We start from the raw sequence: 18,446 nt of genomic DNA on the forward strand, positions 1-18,446 counted from the left end.
AGATTAAGCCAGGATTGATAAACTCATTTGAGGTTTTCCCCACGTTCATCAGTTTTGTCATTATCATTTACATTCGACCCAAAAACTTGAAAAATGATTAGACAGTTCACACATGTGATTAATAATATAAAACTTTGTGTCAACAAACCCACCATGAGATATTGCAAATTATGCTACTGATGATTTGTTGTTATTTTTTAGGTCAACTGTTCAAATGACAAGGGACTGAATAGAAAAAGAGAAAATTTTCATTTCAAACCAGCTTTTGTTTTTTCCCTCAAGAGTTACTTAATGACCCAGTTAGGTTATATTAGTTATTTATCATTTATATATTTAATAGACCTTAAAGTGGGACACTTTATAATGTTTGTGTATTTCGCTTAATATCCAAGCTAAAAGCAAACAAGAACCCGGTTTCTTAGAAATATGCATCATTCAGTATTCACTTCAATTCTTTATCTTTTCCTCAATGATCTAGTTGTTTACTTTGTTTACTTGATAGTGTTGCTAGTTGACATATTGTTGACGTTGTTGGTTTTCTGAAGTCACTTTGGCGTTCATTATCTGGATTCAGCTCCATCCGTCTGCGTGTGTACGTGTTTGTACACGTGTGTGTCTGTTGGCATGTGCTGTCAGACTTCACTATTTTATCTGTTCTAAAAAAGCCTCTTCCCAGCATGAACCCTGCTGACAGCCACGCTCAGCACACAAAAAATTGCCAACACACACTCACACAAGAAAAGAGGAGGTGTCAACAATGCAAAATATGACTAATATTGGAGCAAACGCACATAGTAACACCAGGTGCTCATATTTAATTTTGATAAGTTTGATATATCTGACATGGAATTAAAAAAAATAAAAAAATAGGAGCTTTTCCTGTCCTCATACAGAAAGTGATGTTTCCTGTGTGAGGATGTGTCTTGGAGATAAATCTCTGTGATTTACGGTTTGCCTGGCAGGTTGCGGGTCCATGCACGGCTGGAGTGATTAATGCATGTATTGATGTATGTATGACTATGTGTCATGCAGATTAATCTGTCAGTCACACAAGTGTCACACTTTGCACTGATCAGACCACCACAGTCATTTTCATGTAAAATAAACACAATTTATTAACTAGAAACAGTGACGTGTGTCCACTGTGTGATCTATGCAGTTAGTGAAAGGGGAAGTCATTGCAATACTGATACTTCTCACATTTTTGAGACACTCATGTTGTGAAATTCGTATAAATAATGAGATGAAGCTAAAGAGGAATAGCCCGCTTCAGAAATTTCTCCTCACGTCAATCTGATTCCAATTTAACATTCCGGTTTCCTGCTTGAATGAGCGCACACATCCCAACAACAATCTCACAAGTAAACATACATTATGGCCTCTAGGCTCTGACCTCCTCACTCCTTGCAAGAATGCATTTGTGCAGAGATATTGGGAAGCGAAGGGTAAATGTCATTCCCAAGAATCGGAGCCTGCAGGTAGATGCTGGTGTGGGGATAAGCAGGCATGTCAGGTTTGAATGTAGCAAAGCTCCTTGATTTGAAATTTATCAGAAGATGTACCAGAACAGAAATGACAAGCATCCATCGCTCTCTCGCAAGGTCAAGGTATTCCAACAGTATTGAGTTCTTGACACACAAGTTATATCATTGCTAGTTTAATGTATGCAATTGGAAATAATAATAATTATTATTTTTGATATGGTTTCATATTATAACATTGTAATATCGGTTTATAGTCTGTAATTCATCTTCGGAAGCACATTTAAACTTCCTGCTGTTCTTTTGTTCTCTCCTCAGAGCCCCCTCACCCCATTGCTCCGCCCCAGCTGCTTGGTGTCGGCCCTACATACCTGCTGATTCAGCTCAATGCCAACTCCATATTTGGTGATGGACCCATTATACTTAAAGAGGTGTGTTCTTTCTGAGAAAATCTATCATTTCGAAGCATTCACTTGTACCTATGTGTGTAAATCAAGCTGTATTAGCATTTAACAGAAGTGTGTGTAATAAGTTTTGAAACACTAACATTTTGTTTGAGAAAGGAGTAACATTTTTTGTTTGATTGTTTTCTTCAGGTTGAATACCGGATGACGTCAGGCACCTGGACTGAGACTCATGCTGTGAACTCTCCCAACTACAAGTTATGGCACCTGGACCCAGACACAGAGTATGAGATCAGAGTGTTACTGACGAGACCAGGAGAGGGAGGGACAGGAAAACCAGGACCGCCTCTCATCACTCGCACCAAATGTGCAGGTACGGCAAAGATAGCATGGTAAACTAAAAGCTTTATGCATGAAAACTCTCAAAAAATGAGACTTTATCTGTAAATATTTGTTCCTGGTGTTTCTTACACCTTGGTTTTTATTGACTCTATCAACTGCTGCCCTTAGTTTTAGTTTTTTTTGGAGGGGAAGATATATTTGAACAGAGTATGCATGCAGAATATAGAGTGTGTAGTGAGAGGCTAAATTTAAGAGGAGAGGAGGAGGACAGTAAAGTCAAACTCAGAATATGGTTGCTCAGATAAAATTTTTCTCCTTTCACTCCTGGACTGTTTTTTTTTCATGTTTTTACTTATTTTAGCAGCTCCTCCCTCTATATATCCCCCCTTCTTTCATAGTCATTGGCTTTCCACCCTTTCTCTGCGCCTCCCTCTCCTCATCTCCTTCGCTCTCTGTGGATCAATAGACGGAGGGCAGAAACACTGTCTGACATTTGTAGAAATAAACGACTGAAATATAAACACAGCTAGCCTGGGGGAGAGAGACAGCATGGGCAAAAAAAAAAAAGGTTGATATGAAAGAGAAAGAGACCGAAATAAAAGCAATGAGTTTGAATGAAAAACAGAAAAAGAGAGCAATGGAGATATGATGAAAAACAATAAGGCTGGGAAAGAAAGAGAAAAGAGAATCAGAGTGGAGCAAGAGAGCAGGAGGCGAGAGAATGATGAAACTGGGGAATGAAAATGAAAGAGATGAAAACTCATAACCACAGGGCCTGACTGATGTCTGCCAACCCCTCTGCGTGTGTGTGTGGTATGTGTGTGAGTTGGTGAATGAATTTGAATGTGAGTGTGTGCGTCTGTTCTTGTTTATTGACAAAGAGGAAGTCATAGACTTGTTCAGGCGACTCATCTATTGAGCAGCTTCCTGTTTAACAGGAAGAGGAAATTAATCTTCTTACTACTCTTCCAAGTGGAACATTTCCGCATTAAAGACTCAGATTTATTGTAATTGCGACAATGTGCAGGGACAGAATAAAGTCAAATCTTAATTTAAATAAGATCTGACTAATTATTTTGGTGATAATCAACAGGGAAAGACTATTGTTGATGCATAGCGTGAATTTTGGTATCAGCCCACCGTGAGTTTAATTATTGCAAATGAATATTTTACTTATCATGGAATAAAAAATAACATATTAAGATCACTGCAATAAGATATATGCATTCTTTTACATTGAGCCACAAATGTCAATGTATATAATATATACTTTAGGTGATAGACCAATACAAATAAAAACATTCACATATTAATAAATTAAATCCCAAATTATAATTGGTACAAACATTTACCTGTTTGTAAATTAATTTCACTGTAATTATTGTAATTCTATCAAGGCCTTTGAGGTTTGTTTTACCAGAGTGCTGAAAACAAATGCCACCATGAAGACAAAGGACTACACCAGACATGTCACAGATAAGCTGCTGGAGTAGTTTAGAGCAGAATGGCGCTAAATAAGAAACAAGAAAATATCTTGGTGCATCTTCAAACCTATCAAGATATTTAACTAAACTCAGAGGCATGACAAGAGGAGCATTAATGAGACACACAGCAGAGAACCTTTGGTTATGCCAGAGGAGCTGTAGCGATCCACAGCACGGGTGGAAACTCTGTTGACAGGATAACTTTTAGTCATATTTTCCTAAATCTAACCTTTAGAGAGGCAGAAGAAACTAAGTGCTTAAAGAAAGCCCCAAGAAGTACTATTTGCAGATAGCTAAAGGAGATGCAAACACATCCACAAATTGCTAACACAAACATGTAGAAGGCAACACTCTTCTCAGAGGACATAAAAACTAGTTTTTTTGACCTACATGCAAATGAATACAAGTAAAATTACTCATTAAACCAAAGTTGAACCATTGTAATGGGATTACCATTCTGGTGGGACGCTTTTCTTTAACCAGACATAAGAAAGTTGATGAGAATTGGCGAGGATAGAGATGCAACCAGTGAGAGGCTGCAAAAGACTTTATAATAGAGTGGAAGTTTACTTTTTTAGACTTTAGTGCCCTGAAGGGGAATTTGCTTTTCACATACCAGCCCCTGTGCTCATATCACCAAGTAGATAATAACAAGCAGGTAGACAAACACCATGAGACAAAGCATAACACCATCACCCAAGATAAAAATAAAAAAATCTTAAACTTGCTCTTAAGTCTCACATTAGATGATTCATTTTGCATAACAGCCTTTCTATAAAGTATTATTTTATGTCATACTTTGAGATTATTTTCACATGTTTATAAAAGTATCCCTCTTGTACTTTACATTTAACAATTCTGTAAATCTTTGCATTAGTCTATCGGAGTAAAATTCAAATTCCATGAAGATTTGTAGTTGTAACATGATATACTGTGTATCTATTCCAGTATGACACATTGTGGTTTATGACAACTAATATTGCAAACATTTACTCGGCAGGGTGCAATAACTGCCATGACTCTCCACATGTAGCTAATGAAACTGGGTTTTTTTCTATGATTTATTCCCCATTGCTTTAGCCTTTAAGCTAAGCTAACCAGCTTCTGGCTGTATCTTCTCATTGACACTCTTTGCTGCATTCTCATTTAACTCTCAGCTAGAAAGCAAAATGAAGCTCCTTATCATTACAAGCACATTTTCATCTGCATCACCCAGTTTAAAAAATATACATGAACCACTTTGCTTTTGTCGGGCTACATGAAATAAAATTTTGTACACAAACTAGTCTCTCTTTACTTTAAATGAGTATGCAGTAAACATAGTTATCAGGCAGTAATGATGCTAAGTGAATATTATCGCTGAGCTCTGCTTATTCTATTTTATTAAAAATATTTTTTTTTTCTTTTACTTCATCTCTTTGAGGCTTTACTCACACACATGCAAATTCATGTACACCTTCAGAATATTATTAAGTACGTTTGTGTTAGTTATGAGACACACAGACACGGAGCAGAAATGTTATTTAAATGGTAATGATTCCTTTGCTTTTCTGTTTGGTTAAGTTTGTCTGATCCCACCACCTGTAGTTTGCAGAATATGATCTTTTATATGTTGAAGACACTGGAACACACTTGTACAGACAAACTTGTGCCCAATTGTCAGGCAAAAGGCTCAACATGCCACTGTATGAACGACTGTTTAATTAAAAACCAATAAAGTTAATAAAATCCTGCGGAGATGTCACACAGTCTGATGAACAGTTGATGTGATAAGAGATCCCTTCCTCTTCTTTTTTATGTTTAAATCTATTTTCATCACGTTCATTTCTTAGTTTTCTATCTCTACCCCCTTTTTGATGCTCTATCCTTCACTACACGCTGACTTTTCTCGATTTTTCTTCTTTGGTAACATATTGCTCTTGTCTGAAGGGTGGAAAATAATCAACTTGATGTGAAGAGCATTGAATCCATGTGCAGCGTGTGTGTTTGTGCCGGTGGAGAAAATGATGAAGTGGCTTTTAATCCAAAGCCTGACAGTTTTTTTTTTTTTTTTTTTGGTGAAACCTCTTGGTCATGGTCAGATTAAAGACACATTTACACATCACAAGAAACGAAAAAAGATGGCACATATGTAACATAATTTGATATATTGCTGAATAATATAAGAACATTTTGTAATGACGATAATATTGGTAAACATAGCCGATATCAGTTTTAAATTTTGCCTATTCTCTTTTCTCTTTTTCTTCCCACAGTCTGTGACCTTTAGCATGTCCTTTGTGCTCAGTGTGAGCATCTGTGGCGGTAGGACTCGGTCCAACTGGGTCAGTTTTTTTCAAAAACATCAAAAAATTATTGCACTCTTAAAAAGTCTATGAATATTGCACACCAATATTGAACACCATATTCTCCAATATATTGTGGAGCCCCTTAACATGATGCATGTTGTACAACCTGCATTATTTGAATTTATGGACAAAAATAAAAATATCAATTTTTAGACCAAGAACAGAAAATCAGACCATATTTGTGCCTTTTTCCAACATTTAAGGACAGCAGCTAATAGTGTAAAGCAGAACTCGATGATCATGCATCGAAACATGATGCCACAAATCTAATGGGGGGGGTGGGGGGTGTCTTCATGGCAACTACTGTGAAATTTGCACTAATAGTAATATTTCTCAGTCCCAACACTGTAAATACAATCATTATTATACACTGCAAATTGCCCATTTGAATATGTCAAATCTGTTTACTCATCAATAATACCTAGCTTTGAGAGTGACGGAAAAAACAAATAAACAAACAAAAACGAAATCTAAGAAACAAACCAACAGAGTCTTAATTTTTGTAGAAAAATAATTTCTGGAGTAAATGTTTTTAATTTTAACTTTTGTGGTGCCAAGTTAAAATCGTATTTTATTTAGCATCCAACTGAAAAACACTCGGTTGCAACACAAACATCCACCCGACATGCAGAGACTGATTGGATGCAGTCAGTTTCATTTGTCTTCCTCATGACAGTGAAAGGATTACCAGGAACTAATTGGACAGATTAACTTGGATTTAGCAACATTTTCTCTCAACCTTTTCTTTTTCGCCCCCCTTCCTGTCCATTCTCTCCGCCTGTTCTTTCTTTTCTGCGTTTTACTTGATCTTCCCTACTTTCTGTTCAGTTTGACGGTGTAGCTGTTTATGTGTTGGCTTTCTGTTGTTTCATGTTGAGAGGCATGGTTGTGTTCCCATTTGCGTAGTTTAATTTCATTTAGTTTCATTTCCGTTGCTTTTGTTTTCCATGCTTTAATTCCCACCTCTGGATTCTGCTGATATGAAGCTTTCAGTCCTTGGTGTTATTGTTAGTGTTTATTGGTATTGTTGTTGTTTTCAAAGCTCCATCTGTGAAGAACAAAGCCTTTTAGTTTCAACATGAATCCAGCCATTTGTCAGTCTACAGGAGGAGGGGAAAGGGACAAGGCATGCTCTGTGGTTTGCCTTTGGATTTGGTCCCCATTTGACTTTGGCCACCTTCCAAACTAGTTATCGTATCTCACCCATTCCACCTCTCTCTCTCTCTCTCTCTCCCCGTTTCTCATCTTCCGTGCTCTGCTCCTTTTATCTGTCCCTCAGTCCATCCACAGTTTCACTTCATTCTATCTCTTTCTTCCTTTCTCTTTTCTCTCCTTTCTTGCTGTCTGTCCATTTTTTGCTCACCTTTCTGCCTGCTTTTACCACCTACAGTAGATAAGCAGCAGTGCATTATGGGTTAGGATGAGAATTGGGTTTTGAAATGAGTGTGTGGGTTGTGGATACATGCAGTACTTTGCAAAAAATATTAGTGCCTCTAACTTTTTCACCTTTTATCAAGTCACAATCTCAAACGTTGGTATATTTCATTAGGATTGTGTGTGATAGACCAACACAAAGTATGTTGTAGCTGCAAAGTGAATTAACCCTTTCATGCATGAATTATGATCCTTTGTGTTAGGATTTTTTTTCAAATTTCTTTTGATTTTCTGAAGGCATAACAAAAAGGTAGGAATTATTGTTTTTTTTATCATTTTATTAGGTGATAAATTGTAATTTTCTCCAAATACAAAGTTATTTGAAAAATACATCAGTAGTATTGTTCTTTAGGGGTTATCTTATGTCACAATATATTTTTTTTGTCTGTCAGCCATATTGGATTTAACAAAAATAATTTCTTGCATTTGCAGCTGATGGCCATTAGTTGATGGTGTATTTTATGATGCATTAGTGTCCACTTCAGTGGTCTGTGTGCATTTATAACATAAAAATCCACAAGAAGCACAAGAAAATGACCTTAAGACAGCTGTCCACTGTAGCGACCACTATGCATGAAAGGGTTCAAAAGAATGGATGGGTTTCAACTTCTAAAAGTAACAAAGGATCTCTTTTTTGTTTGTTTGTTTGTTTTGAAATTGTATGTAGGTATATATGTGTGTGTTTGCATGACACAAGCATCTGCTCATATTTTGCTTTAATTCCTTGTTGGTGACCTCATCTCACTGCAGAGAGATGAGATGGTCCCCATCTCATGCAGCAATGGCATTAAGAGACCAAAAAAGATCAATGCTACTTATTACCTTGCTTGATGTGTGAGTGTGTGTATGTATGCGTGTTTCAGCAGTGCTGTTTATGGGAATGATCACAGGTATTGATTTTAACAGACACAGACAGAAAAAAGACCCGAGACAAATGAGTAGAAGACAGAAATAGAGTGAGGCAGGTGGAGAAAGCAGGAGTTTTCCCTCTTGCTCTATTTAAATGTCAGCCATCCAATAACTGGTTGAAGCCAGAATGAAATGCTATGACCCTTTCCGCCATTATCACCCAATAGTGCACACACAGTACATGAATAATATTTGCTCGGCAGAGAATTGCCTGCATAACCCTTTGTCTCCTTTTAATATTTTTTTCCATTTCTTATCATTTTATTGGTAAAATATTTCTATTGAAATGGTGTAGCAACCCTATTATTATTGTAATGTACTCTTGGTGTGTGTGCTTTGAAAGATTTGTGTTTGCCCTTGACAACAAATTCTTATGGTGAGCTTTAAGAGAGGTAAGCACACAAACACACAAATGCCCAAACCTACCTGCCTCGATTTAATCTTTATTTTTGTCGCAACCTTAAGTGTGAGTGTGTATTTGGGTAATAACCGAGTGCAAGAGTGTGTACGGCCAGTTTCAGAGGCAGTGTGTGTGAGTGACAGGTAGATAATGGGTTGTCAAGAGGGAACAACTAGTTTGTGTCCTTGTGTTGTCTCCTCTGAAAAGAGGTCAAAAATAAGAAAAAGACTGGCCAAGACAAGGAGGAGTTTTAAAAATTACCTTTATTGTGAACTGTTTTTATGTATGAGTTCTCAAAAACAACGTATAACTTATCAAACAAGAGAATTACAAGAATTGCAGCTGAGCTTTGTCAACATTTCATGTACTAATTTTGAGAGATTTCAGTCGTACTTTAAGGTCCTTGGGAACGCTGGCTTCCTCCCACGCTCCAAAAACATGCATGTTGTTTAATATGGACATGTGCTTTTCAAGCCTTCCTTTTCCTCATTTAAATCATTCAACTGTGGTTTACATAAAGTGGAACCGCAATGCTTTGGTCTGAATTTCTTGTCATGGTAGCTGCACAGGCGCCTTTTCTGAGCTCAGAACAACTCGCTTTGGTGTGGTCTCTTTAAATGCAACTGAGACACTTCACACACACCCCTCCAGGTAACAGAGCGTTCCACTTCACCGCGTTCGGCCACGTTTTTAGTTTGATAGCAGAGACGTGATTATCTGGCAGCACAGGAACATCACTGAATGGATTTGAATCATGTGTTCTCCGAGACAAAAACGGCAGTGACAATGCCAAAACGTTGATGTACTGACACTATTCAAAACCCGCGGTTTGGTTATGTCCTCAAAAGCGAGCACACAGAAGTAAGCATAACATAAGCAGAAGTAAAGATGCTACCATTGTCAAAATAATGGCCAGAGAGTCATATCACCACACAATAAATTTCTAAAATAGTTTATTTCAGCATTATTTGGAGCTTAATGCTTTTCTGTGCCTATAGTTTTCACAATCAAATCCAGGTCTTACAGCAAATCTGTCTCAATACTTGTGGAAAAACCTCTTGTAATTTCCTGGTGAAATTAGATTTTTCTCAGAAACGTACTCTCGTCAATCCTCTTTGTTTGCTTGATGCACTTGAAAGATAAGTGATTCAATAACCTGATGTTGGGGGAGAGCGTAATGAATTGTGTGGGTTAATACACACAACAACCAAATATTTGATTTATCCACTTGTTGCTTCAACATCCTTGAACTTGGACTATAAAAACCCATGTGAGAATTAAAAGTGACAAATTTGCAAAACTGGTGCCTTTTTTTTTTTTAGCAGTTCTGCAGCAAATATTTACATAATAGACAAAGACACACACTAGGCAATAGAGAAAACAGAATATATCCACACAGCAGTGTGAGTACAATTGATTTGCTTGTGAGTTGCTGTAAACTCAGGAGATAATCCTTGCATTTCCTTTTGACATGCTCTTCTGCAGAAGATCTCATCATACTTTATGCCTGCTGATCAAGTGGTCACTTGCAAAGACTTTCCATTGTTACTTTGTCAAAGCTAATTACATGCTTCTTGACAGCACGATATCTTTTCTACTTGGAGAAATACTTCCCAAACTTAGATTCATAAGTCTTTGGCAGTCGTTGACATTTTCTTAAGAAATCCGTAGTTGAATCTCAGGAAAACCAAAAGCTGATAGTCATCCCTGTAAGTAAACTGTTTGGCATGAAGTGGACTCATGAGTGATAAATCAACAGAGTTTGAGTTTCTACTCCTTTCTCCAAGTGTACTGTATGCACACACACATGTGCGTGTGTTAGGACGGGGGGTTATCGATCCAGTTAAATGAGCCAGTTAAGGTAATTAAAGCCTTGGGCAGTGAGGAAGGAAAGTAGATTATATTGACAATAGCAGTCTGAATCCACATAAAGGATGGAAACCAAAGATATGGCTCACAGAAGATATTGAATTTGAGAAATGGTTGAGAGGCAGCACAGAGAAATGAGTGTTTGTTCAAACTTGGATGCGTCATCATTGGGAAATGTTGGCTCTCCACGCCTAGTTGTTTTTGGCAACAAGAAGAACATTTGCTTGAATCCCATACTGCACAGAAAAGAAAGCCTGAGGATTTTTAGAGTTTCTTTTAAAAAGTTTGAAAGCAATTGTTCATTTAAAAAACAAAGTTACAAAGACAACACACACAGTTGCTATTTTTTTCATATTCTTGTAACGCAACTGTGTTTTTTTTTTTTTAGATGAACAATCAGCAATTTCTATCACCTTTTTGGTTTACCCTTTCTTCTCTCCTTTCTCTTTTGTAGAACCCATGCGTACACCCAAGAGGCTGAAGATTGCTGAGACCAGGGCTCGTTTGATTGCGGTGGACTGGGAGTCCCTGGGTTACAACATCACTCGCTGTCACACCTTTAATGTCACCATTTGCTACCATTACATGACCGCCGACAACCACAGCAAAGCTGACTGCTTGGATATGGATCCTAAAGGTAATACTTATGAAGGAATCAGGTGATCGTTCAGTAAAAACATATGTTGATGTGTCAGGATTTCTTGTTTTTAGCGCTGTGAAGTAAACTAGAATAGATATTTAATAAGAAGTCTAGATAAGAAAGCATCTCTGTTTATTGGTAAAAAGTATGTCCTAAAGAACATTTTGTTTTAAAAATGTGCTCCAAAGTGGTTATTACACATCTTAGGGTCATTGTTTTAGGCACAGACTATCCACAATATTTAAAATTTTCATTTAAATCATTATGTGTATTGCAGGTGTCATTCTACATTAGTAGACCAATGTAATTTGAAGAATTATTTATGTTCCCTCTAAATGGTCTGGAGATGTATTGATTTTTTCCCCATTGATTAATCTGACAGAACTGTAATATCCAATTATTCTGATGATTTATTTCTCAATGAGTTTTATTTCCATGCACAAAAGCCAGACCACTTTCTAGTTCCTAAGATTTACAACAAAAGTCTTTGCTGCCTTTTTTTTTTAAATTTGCGGCACGGAGTCTGTGTTTGAAAGTTGAACATGTTTGTGATTTATTTTGAGGCATCGGTAGGACAAACGTCCTTGTGATCTCATCCATTCTCTATAGTCAAGACGTAAAACACCTGCTGCAAACATGTTTTTGCTTCTTACTCAGATAAAACACTGCATTTAAATCTGCACCTTTAAGGTCTGAAAGTGACAATTATATGAGCTTGAAATAGGTTGTTGTTCGACAATATAATTATTAGTTCTCTTTGTTTTCCTTTCTCAGCACCTCGTCACCTGGTGGGAAGCCTGCCCCCTTACACTAATGTTAGCCTGAAGATGATCCTGACCAATCCAGAGGGGAGGAAGGAGAGTGATGAAACCATTATTCAGACTGATGAAGATGGTAAAAAAAAAAAACATTTACTGATTGTTGGAATTTGCTTTTTAAAATGTGGTTGTTTATATTAATTTCCAGTCTGCATCTTTTTTTTTTTTTCTAAATTAAAAAATAAATGCATAACATTTTACGATGTTCGTCTGTTTGTCTTCCTGGGTATGTTTCATTTTGGTCCCAGCTTCCTCATTTGCAGAGCAGAATTTTACTGCTGGTTTTATTAGCATTTACAGATTGTGTCTCTCTGTTTGGGTCAACAGTTCCAGGTCCCGTTCCCAGTCAGTCACTTAGAGCCACTCCATCTGAAGAGACAATAATCCTTTACTGGAAGGAACCAGCTGAGCCCAACGGAGTTATAACACAATACGAGGTAGTGTTCTTTCTGGACACAGTTGAAGTAGCTAAATTTGTAACATGCACTGCCTCATAAATATTAAAAACCGGTTTATGTGCCACTGAATCTCTGCAGATCAGCTACAGTGGCGTGCGCTCATTTGACCCTTCAGTACCTCTGCAGCGCCCGGGACTCATGGTGTCGTTACCTTCAAATGCCACCCACTACACGTTCGCCCAACTCCACCCAGGTGTTACGTATCAGCTCTCTATCCGAGCGTCGACGTCCAAAGGTTTCGGGCCTGCATCCACACTTAATGTGACTACGAATATCTCAGGTAGAAGGGAGATTTCAAACAAAACAAATGTATTTAACGCCATAACTGCTGTATGATGCTACTGCTATTTCTCTCTCAGCACCGACGATAGATGAGTATGACGTGTCAGAGGCATTTCTTAATGAAACTGCAACAACTATCACTGTCCTGCTCAAACCTGCACAAGCCAAGGGTGCACCTATAAGGTATCATTTTCATACACGCTGTATTTCTTGCTTTTGGCATGTGAGTATTGAAAAAAACTATAATTATTACTGTAATTACTTTCTTTTTCTCTGTGTATAGCGCATACCAGATTGTGGTGGAGGAAGTAAATCCTCAGCGGTCACGTCGCCAGGCTTCGTCCGATTGCTTTGAGGTGACAGATACACATCTCTGCTTAGACTTAACAAGCCACATATGCATTTACTTGTGTGCTAGCGAACATTGTGTGGAACTCATTACCAGAAAATTGAATTTAAACCTCAGGCAATTTTGCTCAAGTAAAGCAGATCCATTTGCATTATTTATTATATGAAGCGCAACACTTTGACGCAAATGTTTGTATTCTCACATTAATAAACAAACTCTGCTATGGTATATTATGTACTAAAAATATGAAAGCTGTGCTATGAATCATTTGTCAATCACATGTATTGACAAATCACCCTTAATAACTCCCAGGTTCCAGTTCCCTACCACAGCGCATCAAGTGGTGGTTCTCCATATTACTATGCTGCCCAGCTGTCACCCAGCAACCTGCCTGAGCCCATCCCCTTTACTGTGGGAGACAACAAGACTTACCAGGCAAGTGTTCTTAAAAACAATGTTTGACATTAAAATTATATTTCAGTGATAATATAAAAACTTTAAATTATCAAAGAAAATGATACAAAGCTTAAGAAAACTGCATCATTGGTTTGTAAAACAATAGTACCAACTAAATAAATGGGGAAATTAAGTTTATGCAACGTAATAAAATCCACTGCATGTGATTACTATGTGTAGCTAGATTCTTCACAGAGAGTGCAGCCACTTATTTAACACTAGATTGGGTATCTTCAGTCAGAAAATGAAAATGGGAGCAGGAACAGTGGTAGACAAATTATGTCAACCAAGCTAACTAAGAAAGAAGTTCAGTTTTTTTTACTTTGAGACCAGTAGGTGATGCTGAGCATGGTGCTGTGATGAGTGGAGTAGGGTTTTTAACCAAGGGACTAAAGCCAAGCTTCAAGGATGTTTTAGGGAGGTCCTGCAAGTATTAGAGAGTGCAGGATGCAGGGATGGTGGATGAAAATTGTCACAATCACAGGTCACACACCTGGCCTTAACCACCAGATCATTCCTGCTGAATTTAGTTAAAGATCTGGCTGAACGAAGGTTGAGGGGGATGCCTGGAACATGTGTAGTTGCTGATTGTGCAACTGATTGCGGCTGGTGGGGTTCTGCTCTGGTGTAGCTGTTCTGACTTTACACATCCTGCAACACAAGGAGGGGGATTGAGGCGGCGGATAGGAAGCAAGTTGCACTGACTGAACAGATACATTTCTGATGACTTTGTATTTGTTTTTGTTTGTTAAACTGTCTAAGCAACGCTAACTAATTTACCATATTGAAGACTAATTACATCTTTAAAACATGGTAATAATAAAGATGTAACAATCGCGGTTTCTGATCTAAAGACTTGTGTTTGATGAAGAAAGTGACTGCACTGCCTGAAGTAAAGTTGCATCTCGTGCTGTACAGGGATTCTGGAATCCCCCGCTGGCTCCAAGGAAGAACTACAACATCTACCTTCAAGCAGTTAGCAGCACAGAGAGGGTAAATACACATTTATTGATGTTGTAGGAAAATGAAACTTCAGCTTCACACAAGCTGTTACAATTAAATATATTTTAGTTGCAGAGGCAAAAAGATGCTCTAATAAGCTCCACTTTAGAAGTTTTATATAAGCAATGACTTGAAATCAGAGCATGGAGCTCGCAATATGAATACGGTCAATATTGTTTTGTCTTCTTAACAGTTTCTTACAGGATACTGAAAAATGCTCCTTGTGTTTTTTTGTTGTTTTTTTTCCAGGAAACTAAGACGCAGTGCCTGAGGCTGGCAGCTAAACGTAAGAATACACCGTCATTGAGAACATATGTTGTGGAAATAAAAGCCCTAAATTGTGATAATTACAGCTTAATATTCTAGGCATCTGAGAAAGTAAATTTTATGAACATTTTAGCTTGTCATATGATGTTAAATCGTTTAATGTTCCATATTTACTCATGTCCAACTATTATTTTGCATTCTTTTTGCTATATTTTATTGTTGTGGTACACTATAGAAAAAATCTAATGACCTCTCTTACCTATTAGACTAGCTTCAGTTGAGATTGTTGTTTTGATGATTTACTAGGAGTATTCAAGATGACAATATATTATTGCTGCATTTCGAAAAGTGAAAAAACACATCCATGCGCTTATGTACAATTTTAACATTTGTTTGTGCATACTCTCCAGATAGCAGATTTTACCAGCAGCCATATGTTAATAGATTATCAGTCAGATTTGAAATTGTGAAAAAATAATCCATGAACAAGCCCGCACACATGCATGTGCTGTTTTAAAAATGGGTCTAATGGATTAAAAATGTATCTGTTTAGAGCCAGAAAAAGGATAAACAGAAAAAAAAAACATATTATGTTTTCAATGAAGCTGACAATCAGACACCATTGTGTATCACATATTCATAACAGTCAGGGGATTGTGAACTGTCTTACAATTTCATACACATATTGTCAAATATCAAATCCACTCCAAGGAAATATTAAGTATTTCCAAACTGGATTATCCTATTTTCAATGTTTTGAGATCTATAACATTTGCTTCTGATTAAGGTATGTAAAAATCGATTTTTTTAAAAAATTGATAATCATGAGGACAAAGGATTGGTGTTTTGAAAGTGAATGAAATCTATGGCCTATCCTACCCGTGTTAGCCATCTTTCTGCAGTCCGTTAGTGTGACCTTGCAGTGCAGTAGGCTCATAAAGCTACAAAATCAGATGACATCATTCTGAGCCCAATAATCCATTACAATGACCCATTACTGCTGATTACTTAGATAGATGACAGCCTTACAATGAATTATGTGATGTGGTATGACGTAAAAAGGTATTTAAAAAAAAAACAGTGACCAAAAATGTTAGATGTTTTTATAGATTCAGGAAGTCCAGCCAGTGTGACCAGGAGATGTTTACTTGTGGACTTGTAAGGAACTTGATCCATGGCTGGATCAAAGGTGTGGTTATGCTTCTCGGGTGCCAGTGGGGTGTCATGTTTCTCCACCGTATATAAGACGAACGGGGGACTTTCCTGGGTCATCATATTTCAAGTAGTGCTTGTGGCTGTAGCTGCCAGAACAGGTGGCCACTTGGACCAGAAGCTGGTAAAACAAGCTGGCATTCTGTCCTTCCAGCCTGAGGCGGTCCGAGTAAAGCTGGAAGTCTTTGGAAAGGATTTTTTAAATAGTAGATAATAGAGAGGAACAAAGTGATGGGCAAAGAGGTTGAACGAATGTCCCTTCCTTTCTCTCTGCATGTGTTTGTGCACTGAAGCATGCATCCAGGAGGGAGGATTAAGTGATGGTGGTCCTATTAGGTCATCTGGGGTATTGTGTATTGTCATTGCTGCCTCAGGGAGTTGTATGTGTGTGTGTGTGTGAGGGTAAGTGGGTGTGTGTTAGTGTAGTGACCTGGATCATTTTTACAGACATTAAGAGTCGACATTATGAGGTCAGGCTGTGAAGCCTTTCAAGACGTGGATGTTTGGTTTCTGTCGTGTTGTCTCCTGCTGGCTTTTCAAAAGTTGTGCAAAGAAACAAGTTGTTTTGTTATTTATTTACCATGGTTATAAAAAAAAGATAACTAGATAGATTCAGATGTTTATTTGTATAATTCATCTTAGTGTAAAAAATATGTTTAGCGGCAATAATTTTCATTCAAATTGGACGTTTTTACTTGATTTTGTTCTTGATTTATGCGATGCAGTGTTTGTATGAGTAGAAAAATATAAACCCATTTTCTAGCACAAGTAATATTATAACCCTCAATATCTCTCCATGTGTTAGACCAAGCATGAAGTAAAACTTTACAAACTCCTGTAAATTATCCTTTCATTGGAATATTAGTATTCATGCGCTAAAAGCATACTACTGCTTCCCCTTGGATGAAATGATCTCATTTATTAATAATTATAACATGATCATGTTCAAAAACTTGACATCTTTCAGTGACAGTATATTCTTCTATATTTTTCCACATGCTGGCAATAAATAGGTACAACAACAGTTCTGATTGGAATCCCATTTTTATGTCAGGATTTGTGCAACCAAGGCTTTTCTCCGTCCCACACTGCAAAGTTCACACTGTTCATCCCAGTATGCAAACTATATGCACAACAACACAACTGCATGCTTTATCAATAAATATTTATTGAAGGATTTTCAGATTGCAAACATGCAGCTGATAAAACAGCACTGGGATTGTTGACATTTAGTATTTAAAGTAGATTATGTTTGATAGCTGTATTACATCATGAAGAGTTTTCCACATATGTTTTTCTCTTGGATTATTTGGATTACTATAATACACCATAATACTCTTACATGGTAACATACAGAATGCTGGTTCTCCAGTATAAAATGATTAAGTAGAGCTTGAGAAACACTGTGCTTTGTGTCCCTCATGAATTAGATTGAAACTCCTGCACTCTGAAACATCATTGACGAATTATATTTTAAACGGTGAAAGTCTGGGAGTTCATTCAACTCTCCAAAGTCATAAAGAACGGAGATGAGTTTGATTTGAGTACCACACTGACATCGGTATATACATATTTAATGCCTTCTGTCAAATTACATTTCAGAAGTGTTACCCAATAGAAACAGGATGCTGTGTTTAAGACAAACAGAATGCATAAAACACAAGGCGGATTGAGTATTTGCACTAAATGAGTGATTTTTAGGGGGGTTTTTCCACTGACAGATTGTAGCTGTAAATTGAAATTGTGTTTGCAGAGTTAATGGGTTTAATATATTTACCATTAAGCAATTACACATGCTTTTAGCTCAGTTTATCTAGCTGCAGAAGACAGTGTAGGCAAGGGACAAACTGATGCTCCATGGCTGTCTTTTTATGGGACTTCAACAAAAGCTGAATTATAAAAACCACTGTCAATATAATCTGTGTTTATGGGTGACTTTGTCAAGAGTCAACTCTGAAAGACCTGCCTTTCAAATGTTTATTTATATGATGCAATTCTCCAAATCATAGCAGTGACATTGAATAAAAAATATCTAATAAAATAACTGAATGTCATTCTTTTTATTATTATTTTTTTAAACATTTAAAAAACTATATTGGAAAACAAACAAAAAAGCTAATCTTTAAACTAGTAGACATAGTTGTTTTTAGAAAGATCTTTCAAAGCTTCTACAAAACAAAGAACTTTCCTTTTAACTTTGCTTCAAAAGTACAATGCTGCAGCTCCGGGCCTTCTTTGTTGTACTTCTCATTTCATGGCGTTTTAAATTTGGATTCGTCACACCAAAGGAA

The 18,446-nt window shown here is 37.2% G+C and overlaps 1 protein-coding gene across 1 annotated transcript in view; it reads left to right on the forward strand.

Annotated features, from left to right (window-relative positions):
* The first annotated feature begins 1,556 nt into the window (after positions 1 to 1,556).
* The window catches only part of LOC103135174 (receptor-type tyrosine-protein phosphatase kappa-like), a 37,528-nt gene continuing 20,638 nt past the window's right edge, over positions 1,557 to 18,446 (forward strand). The window contains exons 1-12 of the mRNA XM_016662538.1: positions 1,557 to 1,607; positions 1,787 to 1,912; positions 2,078 to 2,258; positions 11,126 to 11,308; positions 12,086 to 12,205; positions 12,457 to 12,566; positions 12,666 to 12,867; positions 12,947 to 13,052; positions 13,153 to 13,225; positions 13,531 to 13,653; positions 14,593 to 14,667; positions 14,926 to 14,962. Coding sequence (XP_016518024.1) covers positions 1,557 to 1,607; positions 1,787 to 1,912; positions 2,078 to 2,258; positions 11,126 to 11,308; positions 12,086 to 12,205; positions 12,457 to 12,566; positions 12,666 to 12,867; positions 12,947 to 13,052; positions 13,153 to 13,225; positions 13,531 to 13,653; positions 14,593 to 14,667; positions 14,926 to 14,962 — 1,387 coding nt within the window. The remainder of the gene's footprint in view (positions 1,608 to 1,786; positions 1,913 to 2,077; positions 2,259 to 11,125; positions 11,309 to 12,085; positions 12,206 to 12,456; positions 12,567 to 12,665; positions 12,868 to 12,946; positions 13,053 to 13,152; positions 13,226 to 13,530; positions 13,654 to 14,592; positions 14,668 to 14,925; positions 14,963 to 18,446) is intronic.

This window comes from Poecilia formosa, unplaced genomic scaffold, assembly GCF_000485575.1.
Source record: "Poecilia formosa unplaced genomic scaffold, Poecilia_formosa-5.1.2 Scaffold1, whole genome shotgun sequence".
In the NCBI taxonomy this organism is placed as follows: Eukaryota; Metazoa; Chordata; class Actinopteri; order Cyprinodontiformes; family Poeciliidae; genus Poecilia; species Poecilia formosa.